General features: G+C 53.1%; 6 protein-coding genes across 6 annotated transcripts; 2 read left to right on the top strand and 4 right to left on the bottom strand.

Annotated features, from left to right (window-relative positions):
* Positions 1–3: 3 nt before the first annotated feature.
* B0H65DRAFT_548766 (uncharacterized protein) lies at positions 4–664 on the bottom strand (the record flags this gene model as incomplete). Its single annotated transcript, XM_062829597.1, has 3 exons — positions 4–36; positions 122–296; positions 474–664. 3 exons carry the CDS (start codon positions 662–664, stop codon positions 4–6), a joined length of 399 nt encoding a protein of 132 aa, XP_062681626.1.
* A 755-nt stretch (positions 665–1419) lies between these two features.
* On the top strand, positions 1420–5015 carry B0H65DRAFT_192460 (myosin-binding striated muscle assembly central-domain-containing protein). The gene is made up of 3 exons (XM_062821663.1): positions 1420–2025; positions 2153–3408; positions 3475–5015. The coding sequence occupies exons 1-3, from the start codon at positions 1641–1643 to the stop codon at positions 4828–4830; spliced, it is 2997 nt and encodes a 998-aa protein (XP_062681625.1). The 5' UTR covers positions 1420–1640; the 3' UTR covers positions 4831–5015.
* Positions 5016–6745: 1730 nt separating this feature from the next.
* Positions 6746–7778, top strand: B0H65DRAFT_573666 (uncharacterized protein; the record flags this gene model as incomplete). The annotated part of the gene is made up of 2 exons (XM_062830556.1): positions 6746–7183; positions 7261–7778. Exons 1-2 carry the CDS (start codon positions 6955–6957, stop codon positions 7776–7778), a joined length of 747 nt encoding a protein of 248 aa, XP_062681624.1. The 5' UTR covers positions 6746–6954.
* A 3519-nt stretch (positions 7779–11297) lies between these two features.
* B0H65DRAFT_465253 (uncharacterized protein) lies at positions 11298–12432 on the bottom strand. Its single transcript, XM_062826799.1, has one exon. It carries the CDS (start codon positions 12349–12351, stop codon positions 11440–11442), a length of 912 nt encoding a protein of 303 aa, XP_062681623.1. The 5' UTR covers positions 12352–12432; the 3' UTR covers positions 11298–11439.
* A 1733-nt stretch (positions 12433–14165) lies between these two features.
* Positions 14166–14756, bottom strand: B0H65DRAFT_425687 (uncharacterized protein; the record flags this gene model as incomplete). The annotated part of the gene is made up of 1 exon (XM_062824593.1): positions 14166–14756. One exon carries the CDS (start codon positions 14754–14756, stop codon positions 14166–14168), a length of 591 nt encoding a protein of 196 aa, XP_062681622.1.
* Positions 14757–14950: 194 nt separating this feature from the next.
* B0H65DRAFT_192353 (putative kinesin group protein) lies at positions 14951–20705 on the bottom strand. The gene is made up of 4 exons (XM_062821661.1): positions 20330–20705; positions 19835–20158; positions 15629–19773; positions 14951–15560 (listed from the first exon to the last, which is right to left on the bottom strand). The coding sequence occupies exons 1-4, from the start codon at positions 20499–20501 to the stop codon at positions 14970–14972; spliced, it is 5232 nt and encodes a 1743-aa protein (XP_062681621.1). The 5' UTR covers positions 20502–20705; the 3' UTR covers positions 14951–14969.
* Positions 20706–22811: the final 2106 nt, after the last annotated feature.

The raw sequence follows: 22811 nt of genomic DNA, 5'->3' as shown, positions 1-22811 counted from the left end.
GTCTCAAAAAGTGGGATACTTCTCGCCCTGGTCCCACTACATCAACAAAGCAACAATGTCAGCACATCACGTCACATCACATTTCCTCCCACACCACAACACTAGAAACAACTGAACTCACATGCTCAACAATACACCCACCCTCCATGCGATACCGATCAACAATCTCGCCAAAGTAATTGGTCCGATAGTTCAACCACCCAAACTCGCCCTTAAACGTCCTTCTCAACGGGGTAATCTGCACCGAGCCCCAGTAGGGACCAAGAGCATCGAGAGCAGCATTAGGGCCGTTGGCGCTGGCGAAGGGGTTATGGTTCTGTTTTCCGTCAACCAAATAACACCGTTAGCATACTTAACCAACTGATCAAATGGCATTATCGAAGGTGTGAGATCGAAGGCGTACAATGTATGTCGCGTCAATGTACTCAAACGCTTAAGTCAAGTTCTTGGTCTCAAGGAAGGCATGGGCGAACTTCTCGAAGCGGGCGGCTGATTCCTGCTCGGTGGGAGGAGGGTTGAGTTGAGGTTGGCATGGCGCTGGGGTTACGACTGCTCTTGCTTCGAGGACTCTGCTTGGGATTACATCCTCGAAAGGCGTTGGGGCGGCGAGGGCACCGAGGGGTGCTGCAAGAAGGAGGAACGAGATGGAGGTGATGCCACGCATTTTTGCTTCCAACTGTCTCTGAGCTGAGGCTCGTGATAGTTGAAGTCAGGAGAAGTGGAAGAAAGTGAGGCTCAACTTGCTGCCAGCCGTTGACCCCGTTTTATAGATCCATCCATGCGATGTGATCCAGCCGGGAATGGCCTCAGTTGATCTCGGTTACCCCTTTTACCCAACCCACGGACGCCATAGTCACTGGTGATATAACATGGCCTGGGCCTTGGGCGAATCATGTTGGAGAGGGAAATAGCCGACGGGCGGGACAAGTCTTTTGATGGAAACATGGCGTCTCGTTTACGATGTCTTGGGGAACGTTGTGTTGCCATGATGAAACCAAGCACCGGTCGGCTAATCTGGCGAGAATCTGGGGGTGGCGTTGACCCCGTTCGCGTTGGGCAGGATGGCAGACACAGTTATAATTGCTATTATTCCACTCTTCACATGTCTGAACTTCACCCTCTGTCTCAACCTAATCAACTCCCGAGTTTCAACACGCACAAGATTGAAGAGAGATATGCATCGATGGCTTTGCCTTGAGGTGAGATAAGATGCAGGGACGACTGATTGTTTTCTCAATAGGGAATATTCACTTTCCAGACTTGATCAGTGTCAATCACAAGGACTCTGCCTCATCAGAAGTGAACCGCCCGTCTCGGCAGTCGGGTGGTGATGCCATAGGGGAACCGTTGTGGAACAAGAGATTGTGAGGCCTTACACGTGCGCCCGCTGGGAGGTTTCGGTTGGTGCCGTTTCTAGATGGGATGTTATCTCTTTGGTCTAAGGTCTGGGGGATGACCCGAACCCTGGAATTTCCCGAGGTGCCCTCTCACATGGTGGGGTAGCCCTCCCTCTAGCCTCCAAAATACTACGCAGTAGCGCGGGATGGATTGGCGAAGATTGGGGGCGTCGAGGTTGGTGAGGGGGCACGGGCACAAAGCAGCCGCTGTCTGATTTGACCGGACGCTGACTGCATTTTCTCATGCATTTCGAAGATGCTTGGTACCGGTGCAGGAAGGTGCAGAATGGTGTGGTGTATCGATACGCAGGATACGGTACCACCTATCCTGCCATCCTGCCATCCACTGTTCCCCTCAATCTAGCATTTCCCCGAGTCCAAGAATCTGGCACGAGATATGTAAATCCATCACCCGCCTTCTTCAGGGTCTGTTGCTGTCTGTCTGATGACAGGTTTGATAGGCGTGTTTTGATACACAGCAGATACCCGTCTGGAAACAAAACGGACAAAAAAGATGTTTCCACTTGGTTGCATGGAACACTGAGGAAAGAGCGCGGCTACAGCGACCAGGGGCCCATTACTAACACGTCCGCTACCTACGGGGCCGCTAACGGGGGGTCGCAGCTGGGTACGTACCCCCTAGTAAAGATTAAAGAAGGAAAGCGGCACAGCCAAGACTCTCGGCCACACGCTGTCGACAGACATCCAAATTTATCACTTTCTTTGCATTTCGCTAACTCTGCCTCTTCCTCTAGAACCTAAACCATCTCCCATCTTCGCATCCTGGGCAATCTACCATCTTCGCGCAGCATCTTGCAAACATTTCCCCGTTCTTCTGAGCCGTGACAAGGTCCTGGCAGATAGAAGGAGGCCCACCATTCCTGTCTCACCTTATTATCCCGTCCACGAGTCCATCGACCTTCGAGACCCCGATACCCCTCGTTTCCTCGACTACCTACCTACCTTGCTTGCCATCGACTTATCGATAACCACTGTACCACCCGTTGTACCACCCGCGCCCGCACGACAACCTAACCTGTACAACCTACCGCGCTTATCCCGAGACTTGCAAACGTGCGCTCTACATCAGAATCGATTCATACTCGCGGGGTGCCCCTCACCTGCTACCTTAGCTCCAACATCCTCGACCTTCCGAACAGTAACAGTTTCCTCTGTAACATCCCACATCAACGACAAGGTCAATCACACCACGATGGCCTCCGTTTCCACCACGGGGCCGAATGCCCAGACAACTGCGATTCATAATGACCTGGGAAGGGAAGATCAGACACTGCTCCTGTTTGCCCACCTGATGGAGGGCGGCAAGGAAGACGAGGAGACGGTCGAAAGTTTGGGCAAGCTGACCAAGCTGCTCAACGACGATGTCGAGGCCACCAAGAAGGGAGAGAAATCCATTACCACCGTCATAGATAGCGACTGCGTCGATACCATGTTGTGTTATCTGGATATGAGACAGTCCGACATTGTTCGCGGTCATGCTGCTCTCTGCACCTCTGCTTACCTCAAGGCCGCCGGCGACGACGGCAGCAAGAAGCTCTCCGCCTTCTTCCTCGACCGGGTCCAACGAGGCACCTACGACGACTATATTGTGGCGTTTTGCGTGGCAGCTACCATCTTCCCCATCGTCCCCGATCTCACGTCCGACCTTTTCCTCACCGAAGGTTTCCTCCCCAGTCTAGGCCCGCTTATGAGGCGCAAGTGGAAGAGCCGCAAAGTCGAGACAGCCTGCCTCGAAATGCTCAACGCTGCTTGCATGCACTCTCACTGCCGTGAAGCTGTCCAGAAGTACTGCATCGACTGGCTAGAGGAGATTGTGGACCAGGATACCGAGAAGGTTATCGAGTCCATGTACACCACCGATCCCGACGTCGCCGTCCAGGAGGGTTCCGTTTCCATGAGGAGGCACTCGATCCATGTCCAGAACCTGGCCGCCGTGGTCTTGACCAAGCTCAGGGTGAGCCTCCAACTGCCTCCGTCACCCACCTCCGAGGTTGGCGCCCCCTCCCTCTGATATCCCTGCGGCTGACATCAGCTCAAGGCAATTCAACCCGACCAGGCACCTCCAAACTTGTCCGACCCATCCCAGCCCCGGATACAGCCGGCGACAACCAGCGTAGAAGATCTCTCCAAAAAGTTTACCCAGATGCTCATCAAGGACCCCGAACATTCCAGCCAAGCCTCGGTCGAAGGACTCGCCTATGCATCGATCCGCTCCAAGGTTAAGGAGGAACTAGCCGGTGATCCCGAATTTCTCAAATCACTTGTAAAAACACTCGAGTCGGCGCCGCCCAGGTCCCCTCTCATGTACGGCGCTCTCAGCATTTTTGTTAACCTTACACAATACCGTCCAGCCCTTACAGAAGAACAAAAGCGCATAAGTCAACTCAAGGCCTATGCGGATGCAGCAGGCAAGCTTCAACCCGACCCCCTGAACGACAACGAACATGTCAGCGCACGCTGTAAACGTGTCTTCGAAGCCGGCCTCACCCCCGTTCTCGTGACCATCAGCAAAACCAGCTCCGTAGCCTCCCTCACCCTCGTCATCTCGGTTCTCAACTCGCTCTCCATGACACCCTCTATGCGGGGACCGCTTGCTCAACAAGGCGCCGTCCGTCTGCTGATCGGTGCCTGGACCAACCTGCCCGAAGACGACCCGAAGAACATGACAGTCCGACGAACCGCCGCCCAGGCCCTCGCCCGTATCCTTATCTCCACAAACCCGATGCTCGTCTTCGGCGGCTCCCGTACCACCCCCATGAGCACCGCCATCCGACCCCTCGTCCACATCCTTCTCCCCGACCAAACCGCCGAAACACGCGATCTCCTCCCGACGTTCGAGTCCCTCATGGCGCTCACCAACCTCGCTGCTGTTGACGACGACACCCGCCGCACCATTGTCCGCGTGGCTTGGAGGGATATTGAGGAGCTTCTCCTGTACAACAACCCTCGCATCACCACTGCAGCCGTCGAGCTCGTTTGCAACATCGTCCAATCCCCCGAAGAAGCCGAGGCGCTCTTTGCCGATACCAGCAAACCGCAGGCGCAGACCAGGCTGAAAATCCTTGTAGCTCTAGCGGACGCCGAAGACGCCGCTACACGCAGTGCTGCCGGTGGTGCCTTGGCTGCCTTGACGGGATATGAGAGCGTGGTGAAGGCTATTGCGGAGCGCGAACGCGGACCGGAGATTATTCTTGGGCTGTGCGAGGACGATAACGAGGATCTAAGGCACCGCGGCGTATTTGTTTTGTTGAATATGGTGGCATGCGAGGGCCAGACGGGCAAGCTGGCCAGAGAGAAGTTTATGAGCAAGGGCGCGGTGGAGATCATGAGGGATGTGGTTACCAGGTCGAAGAGGAGGGAGATTGTGGAGCTGGCTGTGCAGTGTCTGAAGTTGTTGTTGGGGAAGGAGTGATTTGCTTTTCGTGAGAAGCAAAGAGGCCAATGTTGTGGAGGTACATGAGATGCCTTGCTGATTTGTTCTGTTTTCTTTATTTCAACTGTTTGAGTATGTTGTTGTACAAAAACAGTGGTACGGTTCACTTACGGGATTGGGGGCATGGCGGACAAGGCCGGGGACAGGTAACAGGCATCGTCAATATTGTTAACATTGTTAACATCTCATTCATCACATTTGGAGTTGGAGTTTTTTTTTTTTGGTAAGGGTGGGAAAGCAGACAGTCAGGTAGGCGTGTGACGAAGATCATCAGATTGGAGAGTAGCAGAAGGGGTAACTACTGTTGTTATTAGCTGCTTACCTCTGTACCTAACTTGACTATCATGATCACATTGTATTTGAACAAAGCACGGCCGTGCATTTCTGCGTACGGTGTATATTGTCGTGGTTTCTTGCCATTCCCTTGTTCATCGTTTCACAAGCCTCATTCATCCTCGCTTCACTGGCTGTGGATGCCATGGACATGGGAGGTGTTAGCTTGGTATCCTTGTGAAGGTCTTTACTAAAAAGAAAGGAAGGAAAAAGGAGATAAAAGGAGGAGGAGGTGAGGAGGAGGTGAGGAGGAAGGAAGAAAAAGGAAAAAAAGGAAGAACATACAACACCAGGGATTCGCTGGTCGTCACCGACCCAACTACTAGTCTGGCCCTCACTGGCTTATCTATGGGAGAGCGGACGGGATCCCGAGTTTTCCAGTGGGTATGGTCGTACGTGCTTTCTTGTTCTCAGTCTGCGTGTTATAAAACCATCTTGCTGCTTTCCGTTAGGTTACGAACAAACAGTGTCTGATGATGTATTAGAGGGCATCGCCACCGGTGATTGTCATTGTTGTTCTTGCTACGATACGTCGCGTGTTATCTTTCCGCATGCTTCATCCGCTGCCCCGTTTACGCCTGATCGCTCTCGTCTGCGGCCCCCTGCCACCACCTCCTCTATCTTACCCGCCTCCTCATCTACCTTACCTCTGTCGGAACTGACGGGAGTATGGTCAACTGCACCTACCTGCCAACCCCGTGATGCAGGCAGGAAGCCCTCGAAGAAGGCCGGTATGCAGAAAGCAACGCCCGTTGCAGGAAGAGAAAGACACCATCACCAGTTCAAGAAGGAAGTCTTCAACTGGAAGGGAAGGAGGCCGTTGCCAGCCACAAAAAGGATGGCTGATTGGGAGCTGGGAGGGCCACCAAGAACAGGTATATAATCTGGGCCTCCCCCGCCCTTTGGATGGTTTCTTTTCCTCCTCTCCAGCATTAAGCACTTATCCAAATCTTTGGCATCCTTCAACCTTTTCGCTTATAACTCTTTCTCTCATCTTGAGTTTTCCCTTTTCTTGAGTTCTCTTATTTCTCGAATTTTCTCACTTCTCGAGTCTCGGACCCTGACTGAGTCCCCAAAGCCAAGGCCAAGTGGGAGTTTAAACCCAAGCCCAAGACCGAGTCCCACGCCGAGATTGAACCCTCCCGGTTCCCCAAGCCCTGCATCATCAGAATTACTGAAAAGTAAGCTGTTTTGGGTCGATGTCTTTCGAGTGTTTTACCCAGAAACTAACGCATCTCTATAGCGCGTCATGCTGCGGTACAAATAATCGGATTTGTCCTCGATCATGGGTGGATTAAAACTCAGCGAAAATCCCACCACCTCAACAAGTACCAGCAATAGTTCCAAACACAACTTCTACACGGCAACAAATACCAGCAATAGTTCCAAACACAACTTCTACACCGGTACCGGCACCACCCCCCTATGAGGAGGGAGAGGGAACAAACGGCAGCAAACCCATCTTCACCTCGTTTGTCGATGAATCTTGGGAAAAAGACCGCTCTCGGTTCCAACCGACATAATACCAGGCCAAGCATGGTGTCTACGGCGTTGTTTTCCGCAATCCTTATATCGCTCTGATACCTCTACGGCGTCTGCTTCTCGTGAATACGATGACTTGTCTGCTTCCGATGCTGAGTCTAAGCCCAAGCACGATGTCGTCTCCAAACTCGAGCCCATCGAAGAAAGCTATCTTGAAGGATACTATGAGCAACACCAGACTTGGTTGGCTTCGAGAGCCTAGAAGAACCTCGAGCTGTTACCGAATGAATGGCTCCCCCCTCTCCCCTCCAGCTGCCTGCCTTAGATCTGGAAGAGCGTGATCTCGAGGACTTTGGCGATCGGGAAGAAGATACTGTCGCTATGGCACTGGAAATCGCAGCAGACGAACACCTGACATTCATGCCACAGACCACCGAGTCTGTATTCACTCAAGCGCTTGATCCTTTGCCGACCGCAGAGACATATCTTGATGGGTACCAAGCTCTCAACGCCAGAAGTGGCTGGCTCCGGGGGTTTAGAAAAACCTCGAGCTGCCCGCCCAGGATTGGCTTCCTGCACCACTGCCCCCCTTAGACTTTGAAGAGCATGATCTTGAAGCATTCGACGAAACAAAAGAAGAGATTGTCGCAACGGCAATGGAAATTGTAACAGACGAACACATAACATTTACACCACAGACCGCATACAAGCCCTCCAACAACAGACAAGAGTACCAAAACGCCCGACGCCAAGGCTTCCAACCCGGATGGTGGGCGTCCCAGGCTACCTCACACCTCGCCTCTTCTCAAAAACAACACCTTTACCAAGCCACAACATCCAGTTTGATCCACAATAGCTTCAACTCTCGGTCCTTCGACGGCCCCCTGGGACTCTCTCCGGCCAAGCTCGACGCTTTGATTGCAATCTTCCCTTCAACAAACCCCAAAGGGGGTCTGACTGTGCGAGAGTATCAGTCAATTGCACAGACAGGAGGCAGAAATGCAGAGACAGGATGCAGAAATGCAGAGACAGAAGGCAGAGAGGCGAAGACAACTGAGGTCCTGCTTTGCTCTTACAACCACTCCAATGTGGAATATCGCATTCAACTTTGAGCTTTTGAACGATAACAGATCTCGCTTGTCGCGCTTGCGCTTTTTCGAATCAAAACACTCTTGAATACCACAATCAACCAACACATCTTTGTCAATTTACCCCTGCCGCGCATCAAGGGCTTGGAAGGGGAAAGAGGCTAATATATTTCGCAGCGAGGACTCCTGGGTGTTCTTTGCCCAGGGCAATTCTCTGCCCTACTACGAGGGTTTCCCAGGGAATTTCTTTTTGCCTCTAAACCGGCAGCTACTTACCCCCGTCCGGCACGATGAGCGCTTGAAGCTTCTTACCAAGCTGGGCCAAAGCCTCTATAGTAGGTACCAAATTTGGCGCGGTGCGTGACCGATATTGGTGGCGCTATGGCGATGATGCCTTCATTGACACGGGCTCAAGCTATCGGAGCCATATCGCAGCTGGATACGCCAACAAGCCTAATTTCCAGTGGTACAGTGAACACCCATGCAAGTTGGGGTTCAAGTCGCCTATGGACGACATTCTTGAGATGTACCGGGAATTAGCTTGACCATCTGCACCTTCACGAACGTCTCACTCGTCCTGCTCTTGCAGCAAGCACATTGCCGCCGGCGACTGCCACTGTTGCTCTCAGGCTTTCTCTTGCTCCGACACGTCGCGTGTTCTCCTGCCGCGTGCTTCATCCGCTGCTGGGATCGATCGCTCATCCCATGAGGTCGAGTCTCAGGGTTGCTCCTGCTGTTGAACCTAATGACTCGCGTGTTTCCGATGCCCTGTCTAGCCCCTGCTCCGACGCGGCTTCTGTCTCTGGCTGTGAACGCGATGATTCCGTCGCTTCCGATGCCAAGATCTATCTCCACGATTTACCTCTACGATGCTGTGGCGGATCTCGCCGCCGAACTACAACTCCGTCGCTAGAGATACCACTATCTTCACTAACTCCCCCCTTATCTCCACCCCAATTCCCTTCCGCCCCGGCTTCGATGCCATCCTCCTCTACCACGGGTCCGGGCCATCAACCGTTATCCGACCCCACCCCGTCTCCCCCCTCACCTTCTTACGAAGAAGCACAATGGTGAAAGGGGTTAGCGGCTTGAATAATTAGGGCATGACGGGGCAAGGCAGCACAGGCCTGGGGTATACCGGGGACTACCCGACAGCCGCACAAGTCCATAGGTAGCGAAGGCCTCGAAGCTTTGGTTCAAAAGAAGGACACAACCGTTAATACGACCGATCATCGCCCATATCCAGCAGAAGAAGTCCAGCATTGAGAAAGCAGCTTCCGCCCGCATGTATTCATGGGTATGTTGGTGATGGAGACCTACAACATTGCGGACAGCGTGATGAGAAGCTGCGTTTTTGTAGTACACTTGTGCATTTGTACCACAACCAGTACGAGAGCTGGCTTGGTTCGGAAGCCTAGAAAGATTTCGAGCTCGGACCTGAGGAGTGGCTACCTCCCCATAACCTTCTCGAGGATCGTGACTTGGAGGAGTTCCCGGATACGGAAGAAGATGTGACTGCAATGGCAAAACAAATTGCCGCCGACTCGCGTATTTCCGAGCAGCTTACTTTCGGACCCGTGAAGGCGGAGTCGGTGTTCACACACGGGACCCCGTCGATGCATCTTCCGTTTTCACGCATGGGATACTTGATCCATTGGAGCCTTCCTATTTCGATGAAATGACACAAGCATCGGAATGGAAAGAAGCATATAATGCCGCATCGGAAGAGTAAAGAGCAGCCCAACCGTGGAAGGACCTATCCTTGCCGCCATAGTCGTGGCTGCCCCCTTCTTTGGAAGGGTACCCCGAGGCCCAAGCACTAGCAAATTTTGAAAGCATCTTTCAACCGGTGACTACATCCTCGGTGTTTACACAGGGGGTACTGGAACCTGCGGGAATCTGAACAGCAACATGCTGTGAGATTCCTCGTATTTAAGACCGCTCTCCCCAGGCCTTGGGAGCTGTTCTCTTTTCCCCCTCTCCATCCCATTCTCCGTCAGTCTTTTTTGGAACCTCATACCCTCTCCTCTATCTTTTGGCCATCAACAACATTGGTACCATGTCGCAGTAGAACCGCGAGCAACAGCTGCGAAAACTCGCTGACCAGCTGCTGATACCAATTGGTCCTGGTCACGAGCTACAGTGGACAGCAGCGATTCGAGAACTCTGCTACGTCTACTGATTGGTGGGGATGATGATGGCGGGGATGATAATCATGGTTGATGGTGACTTTGTTTGGGAATGATTTTGGTGACGATGGTGATGTTGGCGATGTTGGTGATATTGGTGATATTGATGATGATGATGGTAATGCCGAAGGAAGGTGATGAAGATCGGATGCTTCCGAGGGGATCAGGCGAGAGGAAAGTGAGGAGAGGCAACGGGCGGCAGCAGGGACGGAAGGAAGGACGGGGACGCGAGTGGGGTTTGCATGTACTCTCGGCTCTTGTTGGGCCAAGTCAGGTTTCGGGGGAAGGTGCAGAATGAGATGGGTATGCTGAAAAGAAAAGGGGAGGAAGGAAGACATGATCTAGTTGACGATTCGGTTTTGAGAAAAGATATGTTAAATTGAGATATTTGGGAAGGAAAAAGATTATTGTTCTTTGCAGAATCCTGGCTGAAGATCGTATATATATATCATCAACCGAGTGATGCAGTCCAGTGACACCACCAAGTTGTCGCTCCAGCCTTGTTTGGACAACTTCACTCGCTGCTGCCCCGAAGCGGCGAACTGAGGCTAGCAATCTCTCGCCCGATACTTGTAGGTTGTTCTAATGGAAGCAGCTCACATCAATCTGGATAATGCAGGTGATCCGAGGGCACCTATTACCTCATGGTAGGCAAAAAATGTATGTCGGTTAAAACCGGTTGCGAACTTGTTCCATCCTTCTTCATCTCACCTTCGACCCGGACTCCCATTCCTTTCGTTGTAGTAGTTCCACACATTCTCTTGAAAGAAGACATCATCACCTCGGTCAAGATGGCCGACATCATTCCAGCATCTCCCACTTCCGTTGCCCTCTCCTCCCATACATCGGACGACATAACCCCTCCCCCGTCCGGGCCGGATCTGGCCCAGGCACCTGCACCTGCACCATATAAGGTCCCTTACCTAGCCGCAATACCACAACGGGCGGCCCAGTGGTCAGATGGCTGAGTGGTTCCCGTTGATGAAAACATTGCCGGGTGCGCGGCGCTCGAGGTACAGTTTTCGTAGGTTGCAGCTGGGGCGTTGTGTGTTCGTTCCACAAGCTTACCTGGGCAACTTAGCTTTTTGCTTTTTCCATTCAATCGGGAGATTATTCTAATTGTTGGATATGAGGAGTTTGCATTTTTCTTTTGTTTTTTTTTGTCTTCAAATATGGGTTTTTTTCGTGGGAGGTGTGGTGGGAAGTGGAAGGTGCCCCCCACTCCCATGCATTCACTTCCAGGTACCAACACTGGCAGGACACTCGTCGGACACTCGTCGGACACTCGTCAGAGCAACGAACTTTGGTTGTCATCAATCGCATGATTCTCATTTAATTGCAAGTGCAAATGACTGTAGAACTCATGATCCCGGTATTTTTTCTTTCAAGATACAAATAACCCCTTCCCTTTCTCGCAAATTGGCCAGGGAGGTGGACTGGATCTCGCGCCGCCTATTGTCCACTCCCAGCGTAAACACGGCCAACGCTTCTTCGAATCAAAAAGTAGGCATCCCGCGAGAATCACAATCCGTCGCAGGATCAAACGCATTCTTCTCTACCATCTTCAACACTTGGGCCAACATCTTGAACACCTCACCGCCGCGCGACGACAGCCTTACCAGCTCTTTCACTCTCTCCACCCAATCCAAACCGCCCCTCACGTACTCGCGCACCATCATCATCTTGATGTCGTGATTCTTATGGTTGAACTTGTCCTTGATCAGCTTCAACATCTTGCCATCTAGTCCCACCCTGCCCCGGCCGCTGGAAAACTCTTTCGGAATGATGTAACCAGACTCGCTTGAAAATATCAACAAGCGACGAAGGATTTTCTGCATAGTTCTGGCAGCACTGTATTTGGATTCTCTCTGCGATTCGAGGTCGATTGACTGGAGGATTAGATCGAAGATTTGGTCGACTCTGGTGTAGAGCTCTCTCATCCGTCGGGTCCTCAACTCGAAGGCGGAAGGATCCAGATCCCGTGCACCGGGGATTGTGCAAAGGCTGGTCTGGACTTCTTGGTAGTAAGGCTCGAAGCCGATGATGCGGCTGTTACGCTCCTGGTGGTCCTTTGCTTTGTTGTACTTTTGCTGGAGCAGTTCGCCGAAGGTATTCGGATGGCGGGCGGCGGCGAGAGCAAGAATGGCGTCTCGGTCGCTGAAGGAGATCAGGGGGTCATTGTTTAGGTGGTTACGCGCAGAGAGGAGGGAGAGGGCGTGATTTTCTGCGGTTGAAAACCTTTTTTGGTAGGTGGAAGGGGAAGCGGAAGCGGAAGCGTCTTCTTCCTCTTCAATGTCGCCTGATGCTGAGACTTCGACCGAGCATGATTCTTCAAGGTCGCTGTCGATGCGTGCTCGTTTCTTGGGCGGGTGACCGCGGTGTGAGGTGCGGGCATTGATGTGAGCCATCTTTAACGAGATGATTGATGGTCCTTTTGACAGAATGAATGGGACAGAGGTGGAAGAAAGAGAGGTGAAATTGAAGGTGGAAGATCAAGAAGATGGAACAAGTCAGTCAGCACGTTTGGAACCGTCTTTTATATCTGAAACCATGGGCTAACCCTCCACCTGTCATTAGATCACAATTACGGTGTCATCACGCATAGAACAGGTCATTGACATGGAAGTGCTCGATGATAGCTGAAGTGACCCCCCTCCCCCCCTTGCAACCAAAACCAAAAACAACAACAAAAAGCACCGCGTCAGATGTGCATGGGCCGCATCGCCCTTTCTGACATCTCTGCATTTAGTAAGCGCACTCTCGCTATGCTTCCTGTATTTTGATAGCACGTTTTTTTATGCAACACGAATGCATTTTTCGACATGAACCATGCCTCAACGTTCTACCAGGACATTATGTGAAAGCATCACACCCACATAGCCCCCTTACCCAGAAAAAACATCCCACTCTTCTCCCACCTTTGGGCTGTCCCCATCCCTCCCCGAGTTCGAACTCAGCTTTTCTCGACACACCATACAGTCGAGCCTCCACTTCAAGAAATCAGTTTCCTCTATTGCATGTTCTCCGTCTTGTGCCTCTGGCTCAGACGATATGACCCATCCACTATTCGGTACTCAATCCTAACTTTCCCAACCCCGAGCAACTGACGGCCGCCGTACCCTACTGGAAATGCCTTCATAAACGACTGCCTTGGAAGAACCCAACGTTTGCCAGAATCCCTCGTATATCAAATCGACATTGTATTAGATTGCACACGATCTCTGAGATAAGTAATAAATAGCGACTCGAAAACCAAAATAAAGTATAAAGCAAGAATGATCGTCGAAGAACGAATGTGCTAACCCCACTTGTGAGGAAGGTCAGAACCTCCGTTCACTGCCCTGCTGTTTTGGGCAGCAAAGGCAGGATGCGGGTGAGGTGGCATTGAGCCAAACACCTCGTCCATCATAGGTAACATTCGTTTTTTATTCAGCTGCACCACACACAACTCATCATCACATTAAATTCGATACATAAGGCTGACTACTGGTCAATCAAAGCACATACGACCATACCCACTGGAAAACTCGGGATCCCGTCCGCTCTCCCATAGATAAGCCAGTGAGGGCCAGACTAGTAGTTGGGTCGGTGACGACCAGCGAATCCCTGGTGTTGTATGTTTTTTCTTTCCTTTTTTCCCTTCTTTTTGCCTGCATTATTCCCGATTCCTTTCTTCATGGGTGGTGAATCTCGTGCCACACACACAGTCTTCCCCGTGGCGTCTCTCCTGCCCGTCCCATCAAAGAATAGCCAGTATCAAGTAAACAACATCTCGCAAGACGAAGTGACAACGCTGATGTAGAATGTGATTAAACTCATCCACACTCATGTCATGGGCATTGCGTTATTTATTCTTGTTCTTGTTCTTATTCATCGTGTTGTTATTCGTACAACATAGTTCTAAGTAGTGGAGGACAGATACGTACATGGGCATAACGCGGTACTAAGGTATATGTTAACAAGAAGCACGAATTGCGCGCTCGAAGGGGGATATATAAACCAAGAAGACAAAGAACCAAACATAAAAGCGCAAAGGAAATCAACATTGCCCATCCATTCGTCCAATCCCATCCCAACCGATTGGTGGCATCCATCGCTTCATCCAGTTTCCATCCCATAGATTCCATCCGTTTCCTTTTGCTCGCTCCCTCCTTGGAAGGGTAAAGGGGAGGATCAAAACCAAAAACCGACAGTCCACTCTCCTATGTGATGTCTTGTCTGTTCATGTCATGTACGAAAAGTCCGGATTCGCATCGATCTTCCGTTGCAGAGACATTTCCCTCTCCAACATGAGTTTCCGCTGCACGCTTTCTCTCTCCAACAAGAGCTTCAGCCGGTGAAACTGATGATGACTCCCACCGCTTTTCCTGACTTTTTCTTCTCGTTCCTTTGCACCTTCTGACGACGATCCCCCTCCCGCGCTTCCTCCCTGCTGCTGCTTCATCTTCCCTTTGACAACGCTCCTGCTTCTCTTCCTCCTCCCCACGGGTATCGTAATTTTACCTTTATTTTTCTTGTTCTTCTCATTATCCATCAACCCACAGCAATTGTCATCGCTTCCACTACTACCGACACTCGTACCGGCCACGCTGCCAGCACGACTGCGTCTTCCACCACCACTGGCGACGCTGCCAGCACGACTGCGCCGTCCACCAGCGCTAGTAGCACTGACACGACTAGCACCACTCCCAGCCCGCCTCCGTAGGCCACCACCACCACCACCCCCAACACTACCGTGTAGACTAACGCCACTACCAGAACGACTGCGCCGCCCCACCATGGTGGGCATGGTAGGCATGGTAGGCGTAGGCATGGTCGTCTCAGGAGTGACCATCCCGCTGTTCACCAACCCGTTCCCACAATCACACTTGGGGCCGCAGCAACACCCACAGCTTCTCCGGCCACAGCAACCACAACCGCAACTCCGGCCACCCCCACCCATTGATGATAAACCAAAACAACCAACGCTCGTAGCGCTTGAACAGTAGGACAAGGACGATGAGGGCAACCGGGTGCGGGCGCCCCCCTAAAAACAGTTCAGACTCCCCTTCTTCTTCTTCTTGCCCGACGCCAGGCTCTGCATCCTCTCCTCGAGGTGCTGTCGCGCCCGCTCGGCGTCCACCCGCTTCTTCCGCTCTTCCTCGACCTGCTGCAGGCTCCACCGGTTGTCCACCTGGGGCTTGTCCTTGAGCTCCTTGAGCTCGGCCTCGAGCTCGCCGGCCCGGCGCTTCCAGGCGTCGGCGTCGGCCTTGATCTTGAGCTGTTGCGTCTCGAGATCGGTGAGCGCTTCTTCCAGGGTGGCGGTAAGTTGTTTCTCGGCCGAAAGGTTCTTCTCGATGATGCGGATGCGGGCTTCCTGGTCTTCTTGAATGGCTTGGAACTGCTGGTTGGACAGTGCAGCAGCAAGAATGTCCTTGGAAGGAGGGCGGGGAGCGCCACTTGTAGGGGAAACGGCGCCGTTTGCGCGATCGGAGGGGAGCGGCGGGAGAGGAATCGCAGGCGGGGGCGAGGGGAGGGACTGGACGGAGTTCGACTTGCGGAGGGGAGAGCCCGGGTTGGGCGCTGACTTGGAGTCGGAGCGTTGAGGAACGGATGCCGCCTGTTCGTTGTACTTGGCCTAGAGTTAAACATTAGTATGTGGCGATTGCAATAGGTAGGGTAGATGGGGAGGGTAGGCCAAAATACCTGAAGAGCAGCCAACTCCTCCTCCAGCCTGATTATGGCAGCATTTGCCTCCTCCAGTTGTTGAGTCTTTTCCGACTGGAGAATCGACAACCTGTTGCTCGTAATCTGCACCTGGTCGTAGTTGCTCTGCAGTTGATCCTCGAGCTCCTCCACAAGGCGCGAGTTCTTCTTGTTCTTCGTCTCCAAATCAACCATCTTCTTCTTGACCAGGGCCACGGATTCCTTGACAGGGTAAAGAGTCTTAACCTTGTCATTCTCCGTGGTCAACATGTCTGCGAGAGCGGCCTTAACGGACTCCAGTTCGTTCATAACCTGATCATTGATGGATGTGAGCTCAACAACATGCTGCTCCAGTTCGCCACGCTTCTTCTGCTCCAGGTCCACGAGATCGCGGGATTCGAGGAGATCCTCGATGCGCTCCGAGAGCTTCTCGATGCTGACTTCGAGACCAAAAGCCATCGCGACCTGAGTGGCGACCCTCAGGAGATCTTCCCGAGCATCGGTAAGTTCTTCCTCGAGACGTCTTACCTTCTCAGAATGCTCAGCCTTGAGGGCCTTCATCTCAGCCTCGACCTCACGTCTGGAAGCGGTTCTCGCCTCCTCAAGCTCCAATTGGTGGTTCAGCTCAAGAGCATGCAAACTCTCCTGGTGAGCCTTGATGGTCTGCTCGTGCTCGGTGATCGACTCCTCGAGCCTGCTTACAAGCTGCTTGTTGTGCTCGGCTTCGGCAGCGGCGTCGTCGCGTTCTCTGGTTGCAGCATCAAGCAGGACCTTGGTGGCCGCGGCCTGCTCTTCGGCCTGTGTAACCTTCGCCTGTGTCCTGTTGATGAGCTCTTTGGAATCATCAATCTCGCGGCGAAGGAACTCCACAAGCTCCTTGTGCTTCTTCTCCTTTGCTGCCTCGTCGCCTTCGGGTTCCTTATGTCCATTCTGAGCAAGCTGATCATTGAGCGAAGTGACTTGACCCTCGGTCTGGGCAAGTCGCGAGCTCAACATGCTGGACTGAGTCTCCGTCTCGGTAAGCTGTGTGGTTAGGAATGATATCTGGCTTCCAAGCTCGGCCATCGAAGACTTCATCCTATCTTCCGCGTCCTGAAGGTTCTCCAGGGCAGCCTTGTGCTTAGCTTCCCAACCGCGAAGTTCGGCCTCCAACTCGAAGATCCTCTTCGCCTGCGCATCCGAATCTCCGTCAAACACCTTGGGTGCAACCGACGCAGGATCAACACCAGCCTGGTGCAGGGCGTGCTGCAACTCAGAAATCTGAGCCTCCAGCTCCCTCTGCCGGATGGCGTTAGACTCCCGCAATTCCTGCACTTGCTTCTCACTCCTCTCAAGCTGCTCCCTCAGGCTGGAAACCATAGCCATATCCATCGGCGATGTCGCCTTCAAGCTGGACCTCTCGCGAGTCAAGCCGGAGATGATGGTCATCTTGGTCTCCATCTCCTTCTTCGCAGTTGCCACATCCACCTCCAGTTCTTGGATCCTTTCCGAGCGCGCGTGGAGTTCGTGCATAGCGGCGTTCAAGTTGAGCTCGAAGTTGGCCATCACATCCGGATCATGTAGGTTTTCGGATGCGATGTTGCTGAGCGTGGCGAAAGAGCGATGGGCGCGATCGATGATCATCACGTTCTGGCTGGACTTGCGGCGGATAACCGGAGTGCTGGTTCTTGATATCGACGATTCCACGTTGAGAGCCTGGGCCTTGGCAATCTCCGTCTTCAGTTCTTCCACCATGTCGAGAGTTTCCTGGTGCTTCTCCTCCAGTTGAGCATACCGCATTGCAAGCTCCCTCTCAGCGGCCTCCTTTGCAGCGGCAATGAACTTCAGCTTCTGGATCTGAGCATCGGCATCCGCCTCGTCAATCTCCGAATCGTGATGTTTGGCAGTCTCGGCATCCGAAGCGTCCGTAATAACCGTATGCGAACCCAGGGCCGATGACAACTCAGACGACAAAGATCGGTGTCCAGTCTTGGTCTCGCCGGACATGAAGGACATGGGCCTCGTACCCGGTGCTGATACCGAAAGAATGGAATCCCGTACACGGCTCGGATGGCGGGCCTCGTCGATGGCATCCTGCAGCTCCGCGAGCGCCCGAAGAGCCTCCTCGTGCTTAGCTTGGAGAGCGCTGTAGTCATGCAGAGTTGTCTCATGCTCAGTGCGGAGCTCAACGAGCTCCTTGGTAACGGTCTCGAACTTATCCACAGGTACCAGTTTGCCTGCCAGTTGAGCGTGCGACGCCTTCGGTGTCGATTGGTTTGCCTTGTCCGTTGGGGTCGCATCGTCATTCTCCTCATCTTCCTCGGGAATGTCCTCCTCGCTGCTCTCCCGGATCGGTTCATCGAACTGGCTTCGGTGGCTGACATGGCTCTGGCTACGTGAATGGTTGGCATAGTCCCGGCTGGCCATCTTCCGATGGCGCGCTCCGTTGGTGAGTTCATGCTCGTTCTCGGGGATGGTCGGCGGATCTTGCTGGATGTGGTCAAGTTCGTTTAGCAAAGAGTCCAGCTTTCCGAGACTGCGCTGTCGTTCAATAACCTGCTCAAGACGGTCAATTTCCCTCTGCATCAACTCGGCATCCTGATCAGCCTCGGCGAGACGCTCTTCCAGGGTGGAGATGTAGTCTTCGGCATTTGCCTCATTCTCCCGTACCCGAGCAATCTCCTTGCGCAGCTCGGTAATAATGGTGGCGTGCTTTTCCTCCCCCGAAGTGTGGGTATCCAGCTTAGCCTCCAGGTCATGTAGGTAGTTTTCCGTACTAGCCTCACGGTCCATCAGCTTTTGCAGCCTCGCCTGGAGTTGAGTGTTGATGGTCTCCGTATATGCACACTTTGTTTCCTTCTCGAGCAGCGTAGTCTCGGTGTTAGCGAGGGTGGCCCGAGTGCTGGCAAGGGACTGCTCAAGCGATTGGATTGTCTTTTCGTATTCGAGGACGACCTGCTCGACGGCCTGAGCGAAACTGTTTGAGCGATTTAGACGTTCGGTGGCGCTTTCACCCAAGCTTTCCTCGAGATGCTGGTTCTCCGCAAACTCGTTCTCCCGCGCCTTGGCCATCTCGGAAATCAGCTTCGCGTGTCGCTGGGATAGCGTGGTATAGTTTTCCCTGGCGTCTAGTAGCTGGTTCTGGAGCTCGACCTCCCGTTCATTCTGCCGCTCGGACCTCTCCCCAGGAGCTAGCAACATGCTACGTCTGTCACCCCCGCCCCTTTCCGAGCTCCGAATTTGCTCTCGCAGGAACGCGACCTCGGCCTTCAAACGCTCGATAAGGGCCTGTTTGTCGCCCTCGTCCACCTGTTGTATCCTCGGCTTGCTCTGAATCGCTCGCGCTCTCTGGGCGTATTGCACGGTATTGAGTGTTTCGCTAAGGTGGAATTCGGCCTGGGTTACGCAAGCTATCATGTACGTGATGGCATTTCCACCCAAAGAATCCTGAAGCAAGCGAGTGAGCTTCGAATCTCGGTACGACACATGTGCGCCTGGTTGCCGTGACGAAAGCTGCGATATAACCTTGCCTAGGGCGGCCAGACCAGCATTGATGGAAATACCCTCCTTGGCACGCTCGCCTTGGGCTCCGGTATTCTTGAGACGTTCGCTACCGGCTAAATCGACAAAGTGCATCTTGCTATCGGTGGTGACCATGGCCTCTGTACCGGACATGGCCTCGAGCGGCATCGACATGCGTCTATCTGTGGGCGCCGTCGGACCCTTGGCTCCTTTTCGTACCAGGTTAAGGCTGAAGACGGCATGGGATCTCGAAGATCGGGCGTTGATGGCTGTCGCATCGGTCTGGCGGAGTGCTGAACCCTGGGCTAAAACATTCATCAGATCGTCGACCGAATTAACCTCGATTTGCTGCAACCCGGTGAGGATGATGTTCCCCTTGACATCCTCACGGATGGTGACGGAGCCGCGCTCATGCTGTGGAATCTGCTCTGGGATTAGGAGATCTCGCAGGGTTTCGTTGTAAATTTCGACGTAAGTCGCCGTCAGTTTCCAATCTTTGTCGATGTTGGAAGGCTGAAGCATCGAGACTCTCGAGGGGGCACGCATCTGGGACATGGAACTCCGTTTCGAAGCCGCGCCCTGGGGCTTTGGACTTGAGCCGTCCAGCTTTTCGAACAGGGCGATGGCGGCCCGCGGGATGACTCCTACACGTGCAGTTAGCACGCAAGCTTTCTTGGTGGGAGGGCACCTGCATGTCTCACTTACCCATGGCCTCTAGGTCTTCCTGCACATCGGGGCCTGCAGTGCCCATGGTGTACGACTTGCCGGCGCCCGACTGGCCGTAGGCGAGAAGCGAGACATTGTAACCTTGCGTGAAAGCATTTACACAGTCGCTAAGATACTCCCAGACGCCCTCCTGGTCGACTTCGGGGCCAAAAACCCTGTCAAACACGAACAACTTGCGGCCTTGTGGTGAATCGATGGCTACTCCGGTCTCTCCTTGGACTTGCACCATTGACCGCTGAAAGCGCTGTGGGACAAGATCGTATCCTGGATCGTCTGGACCCAGGGGCGGCCTCACGCGCACCGCTGCAGAGGGGAAAATGCGGTGTCAGCATCAAAGTTGTTCATGTTTTTTTTTTTTTTTCTCTTTCTTTGCAGGCGGGAGTGGGTGCCTCTCTCGGCGTTGCCGTGTAGTCGCTGCAATGCACCACAGGGGGTAGCCTAAAAAGGGGGTGCAGGTGTTGTGGGGGTACGTACCGACTCTGACTGCAGTCTTGACATCGTCGTCCGACGCTCGACTCCCACCACCAGTCTTACTGGTAATGCTCATGCGGCTGCTGCTTCTTGGTGCTGGTCGAACCATGGCGCTCATGGGTCGCTGATACAAACTGGAGCCGCCCGGGGAATTTGGAGGAGAGGCGAAGTCCATTGTTATATCTTTTTATGAGGTGTTCCTTTGTGAGATTGCCGTTTGGACCTCAGGCTTGGGTACCGCTGACGGGCGGCGCTGACGGGCCAATGCGACTGCGCAATACCACGGCACCTGCAACTGCAACACTTGCACTACCGCCCAGGTCGAATTGATCGCTGCACTGCTGCTAATAGTTGGGCAAAAATATAGGGAGCGACGAATAGCGAATGACGGTTGGCAAAACCGAACGGGACGGATGATGGAACTTGGTTTCGGGTTGCTCGGCTTGTTGTTGGGTTCAAAGTAACGACTGGTCGCCAATTGGGATTGGAGGAAGGGATAGTATGGTCGTCTCTCCTGAGTCTTGGTCTCGTGAAATATCTCCTCCGTCGGGTATCTCGTTATTACTGTATGGTTTGGCGGAGGGATGGACTGGACAAAAGGAGGGACTGCTTGCTGTGTAGCTGTGATAGAGAAGATGGAATGGCGGACTGCGGACCCCTCGCGGGGAGGCGGGTGTTATCCAGCTTTAACTTGCACAGCGGGCGTCATATGTTCCAGCTGTGGTGTTAGACGGGTGTCGGGAGTGGATGTCTTGTCGATACCGGCCTGGTTTCTTTTTTTATTTCGCCCAAGGTCGAGGAGCGGGCAAGATGCTGGCAAATGCTGGCAAAACCAAATGCTGCAAAATCAAAAAAGTGGTTCAGCATCTCTGGGCTGAAGGGTGGTTTGGGGACCTTTGCTTGTTTATTTGATTGCGCTGACCGACCGACCGGGGTGTAGACGGTGTCGCAAATTACCAACGCTAGCAGAGCGCAGCTAGCACGGGCACCACCCACTCGCGGCCACTGGCACCTCCCCCATCCACTGCCATCCCCTGACACTGGAGAGGAAGGAAGCAACAAGAATCGCTTCTGATTGGGGATCCGGCCAAGCCCTTCCGATTGCGTTCAGGTTAGTAAGGTACGCTTGGGGAACATGGCCCTGGCTACTTGCCTTGACCAGATCGGGAGCGAATGAGAAATCATTTTCCATCTCTCGCTGATTGTGCTGCACCACAGCAGACCTCTGAGAAACAGACAGACGAGTCAGAGAATTGCACCCAGCTGGGCGGTTTGCCAGGAAAGCAATCAAGGGAAACCCGAACCACAGAAAGTGGAAGCTCCAGCTGGACCCGACATCTGGGGATGCCGGGAACTTGGCAAAGTAAAGACATCCTTGCTGCCCTGATGGTCGGGTACGAACACTCCCGGTTGCCTCTCGAAAGACAAACCTCCGCCCTTTTCGCCTTTCCTTTTTCTTCTTTTTTTCTGTACTCCTGTCACAGTCGATGCAAACCGCCGGGTCCGGATCAGAGGGCGGGGATGCCGGGGAAAAAACAAACATAATGGGCGTCGCAATCGTTTGCACCTGTACAGAATCGTCAACCCGCCAACGAGATGGCGAGATGAATAAGGGGCACTCGTGCTTGCTTCTTTTTTCCTTTTCCAACAACAGAACCCTCTCTACGCCACTGTATCACGTATGTATCTGCATGCGCGGGATGTTGTGAGATACCTCTGCATAACACTGCGCATCTGTTGAAATGTTGCATCACATCAGATGAACCATGCTCTCATCCTCATGGACCCCTTTTCTTGGGGAAGCTAAAAGCCCACCTTCAACGCCCGTCACACCAAAATCCACGCAATCGACACTTACAACACGGCGTACACTATCGAGGATATTGAAAGGCTACGGACATGTCCATCTGTAATATAGCTCGATATGGGTTCTCTATGCCTTTGCGGGGTGGGAAACCCAAGAAGTGCACCCGCTATCGCCAAACTTCCCCTGAGATCGTCGCTTTGTCTTTCCCTCTTGGTCCTAACCGCCCAATCCACCAACGCACTCCCATTCTGGAAGCCTTATTCCTTGGTGTGAATTCAGGGGTGCATAAGCGCTATCAAGGACACGGCGCAAGGGGCTAGTAGGTAGTGGATGGGATGAACCTCCTGACGTTAGCGGCAGTGGGGTCTCGAGAAACTGTGGCCGAGCGGATGCGAACGAGGCGGACACCAAGGACCGGATTGCCTAAATCGACTGTGTGCTATTATTCTACCGCTTTTTTTCATTCAACTGGGTTTTATCCTTCCCTCTTATAGTCTAGTACAGCCAGGTGGGCGCCTGCAACCAGGGTAATCAACGTGGCCGTGCAAGGAGGCTCGATTGGCTTATAAGGGTAAGAAAAGTAGCCTCCCCTGCTGGCGTGGCTGCTTAGTAAAAGAGGGGGTTCTAGAGACCGCCAACCTTCTAATTCCTGTTGATTTCGTCGTTTTATCCTTTTTA

The sequence above is a fragment of the Neurospora tetraspora genome, assembly GCF_033439725.1.
Source record: "Neurospora tetraspora strain CBS 560.94 chromosome Unknown B0H65scaffold_4, whole genome shotgun sequence".
Lineage (NCBI taxonomy): Eukaryota > Fungi > Ascomycota > Sordariomycetes > Sordariales > Sordariaceae > Neurospora > Neurospora tetraspora.
The sequence above is the reverse complement of the archived record's forward strand: the minus strand, read 5'-3'. Positions and strand labels throughout refer to the sequence as shown.

What these genes read in the sequence shown, in the direction of transcription:
- B0H65DRAFT_192460 (XM_062821663.1), top strand. Translation starts at nt 1,641, where the DNA reads ATGCATTTCGAAGATGCTTGGTACCGGTGCAGGAAGGTGCAGAATGGT. An exon ending in TAACGGGGGGTCGCAGCTGG is followed by an intron (nt 2,026 to 2,152) that starts GTACGTACCCCC and finishes CTCTTCCTCTAG; the next exon opens with AACCTAAACCATCTCCCATC. An exon ending in CTCCGTCACCCACCTCCGAG is followed by an intron (nt 3,409 to 3,474) that starts GTTGGCGCCCCC and finishes CAACCCGACCAG; the next exon opens with GCACCTCCAAACTTGTCCGA.
- B0H65DRAFT_465253 (XM_062826799.1), bottom strand. Translation starts at nt 12,351, where the DNA reads ATGGCTCACATCAATGCCCGCACCTCACACCGCGGTCACCCGCCCAAG.
- B0H65DRAFT_192353 (XM_062821661.1), bottom strand. Translation starts at nt 20,501, where the DNA reads ATGGACTTCGCCTCTCCTCCAAATTCCCCGGGCGGCTCCAGTTTGTAT. An exon ending in GGAAGACCTAGAGGCCATGG is followed by an intron (nt 19,774 to 19,834) that starts GTAAGTGAGACA and finishes CTGCACGTGTAG; the next exon opens with GAGTCATCCCGCGGGCCGCC. An exon ending in AGGAGTTGGCTGCTCTTCAG is followed by an intron (nt 15,561 to 15,628) that starts GTATTTTGGCCT and finishes GTTTAACTCTAG; the next exon opens with GCCAAGTACAACGAACAGGC.